General features: G+C 39.4%; 1 protein-coding gene across 1 annotated transcript in view; it reads left to right on the top strand.

The window, feature by feature from the left end:
* Positions 1–634: 634 nt before the first annotated feature.
* Positions 635–6000, top strand: part of BLID (BH3-like motif containing, cell death inducer) — a 28601-nt gene continuing 23235 nt past the window's right edge. Inside the window, 1 exon segment of the mRNA XM_032358074.1 lies at positions 635–650. Coding sequence (XP_032213965.1) covers positions 635–650 — 16 coding nt within the window.

Here is a 6000-nt window from a genome sequence, read left to right as displayed (position 1 = left end):
TCTTACGTGAAGCTGAAGTTGTTGGTATAGAACATACTCTTGGGTAGCAAAGTTCTACATGATCACCTGCTTTTGAACCCCAGGATATCTGGGCTTTTAAGCTGAGGGCAAGAAATTTGGAGACAGCTTTCCATCTTTAGATAAGTACAGCAATTTCGCCTCTAATTGTAGTCACTAAGCTTATCTTTTAAAAATATCTTAGTTCCTTTCACCAACAGAACTCAAGATGCAGCCCTGTGAAAGTTGCATCTTAGAAATAGGGACACTGTGACATTGAGCGTAGTCCTAAAGACTTTGCTGGTTACAGGGATCATCCATTCCACACATCCTTGAATAGCAAACGTAAAGAGAATCCAGCCAGCAACGTGAGTATAGGTACCAAACCTGGCTCTGCCATGCTCAGATCATTTAAGATTTCTGAGTGTCAGTGTCTAAATATATAAATCCGTGGACTAGACCCAGACCATTTCTGAGACACCTGTACTGTAGAATATCCTACAATTCTGGATCTGTCATTGAGGAGTCTTAGATGCCAGTGACTACAATCTTCCTAGCCTCCATATCCTTTTGTTTTATAACATGGCAGGGGATATTCCCAGTTCTGTCTCCATGCTGTCAAAGGAACACGAACACAATGGTAGCATTTGCAGGTACAGTGACCACATGAGCTGCCAACACTGAAGGCCGCTTTAAAGCAATGGAAAAAGTAGCCTAAGAAAACAGCAACTATTAATCCTCTTGGTCCTTCCATGTTTATAGATCACTGGGGTACTAAAGAAGAGTAAATTAATTTCTGCCTAGTTAATGTCTAAGAATGGGGTACATTAAAGCACTGAATATCATTCTCCAGTAGAGGTTATCTCAGTGGTGAACAGAAGGGGGTATGTGGGATATGTGAAATTCCCTACCTCCTTCCCCAGTTCCTGTTTGTGCTCTTTCTAAACAAAAATTATGGGCTTCATGCTCCACCACCAACTGCAGTATGGAGCACACGAGAGCCTCTGTGGCCCTTCTCAACCCTTTTACATCAGTCACAGAACTCCCACTGTTCTGTGCTAATGCAAAATGCAATAACGTTTAGCATCAGGACATCTCTGAGTCAAGAGGTTAACGGAAAACACATCTCCCATTGTGTTCCTGCAGCTCTGATACTGTTAATGGCGAAAACACCATGGAGACAAATAGATCTCTCTTTATTCAGGAAGCTTGGAGTGAAGAGAAAATATATATGACACCTTTGCAACACGAGAGCCCTCTCTATATGGTGCATTAAGGAAGGGCGGAGGAGGGGGAGGGTCACCGACATCGTGTTTGATAGGGCTTGAGACTCCTCTGGATGGGAAATTCTGTTTCTTCCATTTTCTTTCTGTTGCTTTAGTAAATAGTTCCAGTTCTGGTAGGAGGAAGTGCGATTTAACCTTTCAAGGGAAAAATTCAGGGTAAAAGACTTCATGGGGTATTTTCTCAAATGTGACCAAATTGCTCTATGAAGACGTAGATGCCTCTTTCTTTCCTATCCTACCTTTGTGCAAGCTTGCCCTTATCTGTTGTGTGCTTCAGATAGATTGTGGGCCAATATGCTTATAAAAGGGATCCAAGGCAAAAACACACACACACAGACACAAAATGCATTATAATTTTTCTGAGATGTCACTTGAAAATTACCCAAAAGTAGACTATGAGTTTTATATGGCCATATAAAGATCATATGGAAATTTATTTATATGGTTTTATTTTCCATTCCCTTGAGAATGCCCCTCAGGAAAGTCTTTGTCAAGGACACTTCCTGTTCCTATAGAACATTCTTTCCCCAGTTTTATTTAGATATATACTCAATATATATTGAGAGGCATACACTGCTGTAGAAATTAAAGGCATACAGTATAATGGTTTGGCATACACATATTCTAAAATGGTGATAGTAACAAGTTTCATTAGCATTTATTGTCTCCTGTAGATGTAATAATAATAAAAAAAAGAGTATCTCCTTGTGGTGAGAACCCTATAGAACTTTAAAAAAGAAATTTGTTCTATAGTTTCTGAATTGTCATCGGAAACTAAATTTAGGATGCTCCATTTCTTGAGGATTTAAAGACTTTTCACTCTGGGGAAAAAAAAATTGTGGTTCAGGAATCCTTTTGAGGGGTTATCTATAGAATTTAGGGGCACAAAATCATGATCAAATATTCTGTGTCATAATGTATAGTCTCTGAAACGTTTGGAGGGTATAAGGTATTGATTACCGCCCCCTTCTGCCCAGTGACTACACCGGCCTTAGTGGGGGTTGGCGGGGAGGGAAAGAGCGGGCTGTGCCTCCAGCTTTCACGCCGAACTGGACATTTTTAGACCTGTTTTCCAGCCAGCCTGGTCCATTGTGATGCTAGTACCCTAATTGTTGATTCAGTTGCGTCAAGGGCAGCCAAATTTCATGTATAAAAGTTCACCAAGTCCAGGAAGCAGGGAAAGGAATTCCAGAATGACTCATTGTTTAATGAATAAGGCCCCAAGTGTTCTGCGGTTGCCATTTTTAAACTTGAATAAAATGTATAGAATTCAGATCATAGCTTACATTCCAGATTGGGGCAGATGAGGATCAACGGTGGGGCGGCAGCACTACAGCATTATGCCGCGTCTCGTCAGCTGCTAATAAGCAACTTCAGAACCTAAATGGGGCACTCATGATGTGTGCTCTGAATCCTCCAAAGGTTTAAAAGTCTTAATCTATTTGTAGCTTTTTATTATTGAGTAATGAAGAGCTGTTAAATATTGGAACCAATATGCAAAACACATATTAAATCAAGCATAATTCAAGGAGAATAGATCCCCGAAGACAGAACAGAAAGGTACAAAATGAGTTTATAGGAAGTAAACTTCCATTGGGGGTGGGAGGGAGAGTAAACTTTTTATTACCTTTCATGACCAAGAAACAGAGTTTTCTGGTTAATCAATAGCATTTTTCTCAAAATGGTCATGTATAATAGACATGAATGACCAGTTTAAAAAAAAAATATTTTGCTTAAAGCTAAGATTGTTCGAAATACAATGTAATATTTCTTTCAGATTTATAAATCATTTCGTGTCTCAGCACACATTCTGCCTCTGATTTATCTTTAATCTCAGTTATTCCCCTAGCTCATGCTTTGAAATTACCTTGCACTTCAAGATCAGCACCGTCAAGCTAAATTAATGTCGTATACTTAGGTGACGTGTGGAAATGCCAGTTATAGGCCTCAGCTTGGCAGAATACTGGTTAACTACAGTTTAACTAGTTTATGTCCTATGGCTTAAGTTGGAAACTCAAGTTAATATTGACTGTGATCTCATCTAATGAGAAAGTGCCAAAATACTCTGTTGCCAGTTAAACCCTACCCTTCACCCATCTACCAAAACATTTCCTTCTGAATATAGCACATACATTATCCTTTGAACTTGTGTGGTTCTAAATTTGGCCCGCTCTGTTGGTTGCTCTCCGCCTTGCCGGTTGCTCTCGGCCTTGCCGGATCTTCCCCGTACCTTTGTTCATCCTGGTCTGCGTTCTCAGAGATTGTTAATCAGGGACTGTCTCAACAGTCCCTTTGGCCCTCTGGTTTCTAACTGTGTTTAGCCAAGAGGAGGCATCAGTAGGACACCCCAGGGAAAGTGGAGGTAGAGGTCTGGTACCTCATCCCCCTGACCAACTTCCTGCAGGCCATGGGGTTGACCTGGCTTTGTTCCCTGCTGAAGGTTGTGGCCACTCTGACGGCCCTAGGTCTCCCTCTAGCTTCTGATAACCACCCCCCCCCCCCCCCCCGCCATTCCCTCACACCTCACCTTGGTGATGGCTTTTCCCTGCTGTTAGTACTTGGACATTTTTGCATCTTACTGCCTTTCTTAACTCTGCCCAATCTTCACAAATAATCCTTTCACTGAACTTCCCTCTGTTTCCCCATCTGAGTGTGTTACTTTCTTGTCTGGACTCTTAATTTTCTAGTTCAAGTTAACAGAAGCAAGATAACAGAAATTAGTCACTCATTTTCCATCCTGTGTGGGAGATGAGGGATGGGGGAGTAGATAGTTACCTTTTCCATAATACTGTAAGCTCTAGAAGGGCAGGGACCATATCTAATACCTCCTTTATAATTCTTTACAGCACCTGCAAAGGGCTCAGCTCACAGTACGTGCTCAGTGCACATGGAAAGTCTCACTGAGTTCCTCTGAAATCCTCAAATTTGTTATAGGCTTAAATGGAATGTAAGTGCTTGACTTAGGATGTGGACTTCAAGAAGTCAAGGACCACGCTATTTTTTAAAACAGCATTTATAATATAATCTAATCCTCCATGACACGAATATCAAACCCACTCTGGAAATTCTAACTCCATAAAAATAGACTGACATCATGGGTTAGGTTGGTTCATGTTTAGTAGATGAGAAATAATTCTACTTAAAATGTTTAGATCTTATTTTCCTTTTGCATTACCTACTTACCCTCTACTATACCTTAGTTTTCCTACTTGTGCTATTTTTATTTATTTATTTATTTATATGGCTTTCTCCATAGCAATGAGGTTGAGACTAAAGAGTAACATTGACAATTTTCTGAATATAATCTGGGTGGAGGGAACCTAGAGTATGTGTCTGAAATAAGGATTTAAGAACTTCAGGACAAAGGGAATGGTTACCAGAACATGTATCTTCACTATTTTCTTTGGGGTTCCTATTACTGATTTGCTCCTTGACTTTTGCTCTAACGCCAAAGCTCTCCATACTTTAAATTTCGAAATTACTCCCAGCTTCAGGAAATGTAGGAACTGGGAGCGGAAAACACTTTGATCTGTAAAGTAGTCCGTTGTTAATATCCTAGTGTGTTGTATTTATTTTCCACTTTGAGAAGATCAGGGTTTTTATTTCTACTTGCTCTGAAACTGGTGAAAATAGATTAGGAAAAAGTTAAGAAGAACTTGCCTTTTGACTTTCTTTACTGAAAGGAAACTGCCTGGCTAGTTCAAAGAGCAGATGCCTTACTGTTCTTATTTTACAAACAAGATCATTTCTTCAACAAGTGGAGGCAGCTGGAACATGGTCAACTCAGATAAGTTAAGCTTTGTGTCTCCCTGATAAGTGAAACTGTTTAATGATAATTTTACTCGTCCACTTGGGAAGTGACCAAAGCACTATTCGATAAGTTAAAATTTTTAAAAAGCGTGGAAAATACTTTTGCCAACTGTTTCTTCTTGGCCTCTTGGCAAAGATCAACAGTTACGTTCCCTATCTGGGGACTATCTCTTGTGGGCCAGACCGGATGATCTAATAGGTCTTTATAATCTCTAAATACTGTGACTTTTATCCCCAAGTGAACTACATAGTTTATTTACATAGAAACACATTCACAGGCTTAAGGAAATGCAGTATGACTAATGCGAAGGAAAGTGAGCCAGAATGACTCAAGTGACTTTTTTTTCTAAATAGGATAAGTAAATTAAAATCATAGACATCCCCTCTAGTTCCCTTCCAGCATCTCAATATGTAGATTTGAGATGTCAGAATTCCCCAGTAGGTGAATTATTTTTCTGCCACCGGCAAATTATAAACATGTTGTCCTGTTAAATCAGTAAACCTTTGCCGTACTTATCAAGAAAGCTCTTCAATGGAGATTTGGTTTAATTGTTGTTTTAATTTTACATTCTATCCTAGGCACATGGGAAATTAAAATGTTGGGAATGATAGAAAAATAAAAATTGCTGGAAAAATACAAGCATGATAAATAAAGCATAATCACCCTGCATTTCAACTTTATTAAGAATGTGTTTTTGTGCCTTGGGCTACATTTATCGAGGCAAATGAAGCATTGGGAGGAATCTCAATTTTTTAATAAAAAAATTGTTTCCTCGGGATCGTGTTGGCAAAGACAGTGTTTTAAGGAGTCTTTTTTCCCCCTCTGTGTTATACAAATATTTTATGTTTTCTACATCAGATGATACTTCGAATTATCTATCTGGGACTAAAAATAAGTGGCTTTGTT

This window comes from Mustela erminea, chromosome 9 (assembly GCF_009829155.1).
Source record: "Mustela erminea isolate mMusErm1 chromosome 9, mMusErm1.Pri, whole genome shotgun sequence".
Taxonomy (NCBI): Eukaryota; Metazoa; Chordata; class Mammalia; order Carnivora; family Mustelidae; genus Mustela; species Mustela erminea.
This window is presented reverse-complemented; position numbering and strand designations above follow the sequence as displayed.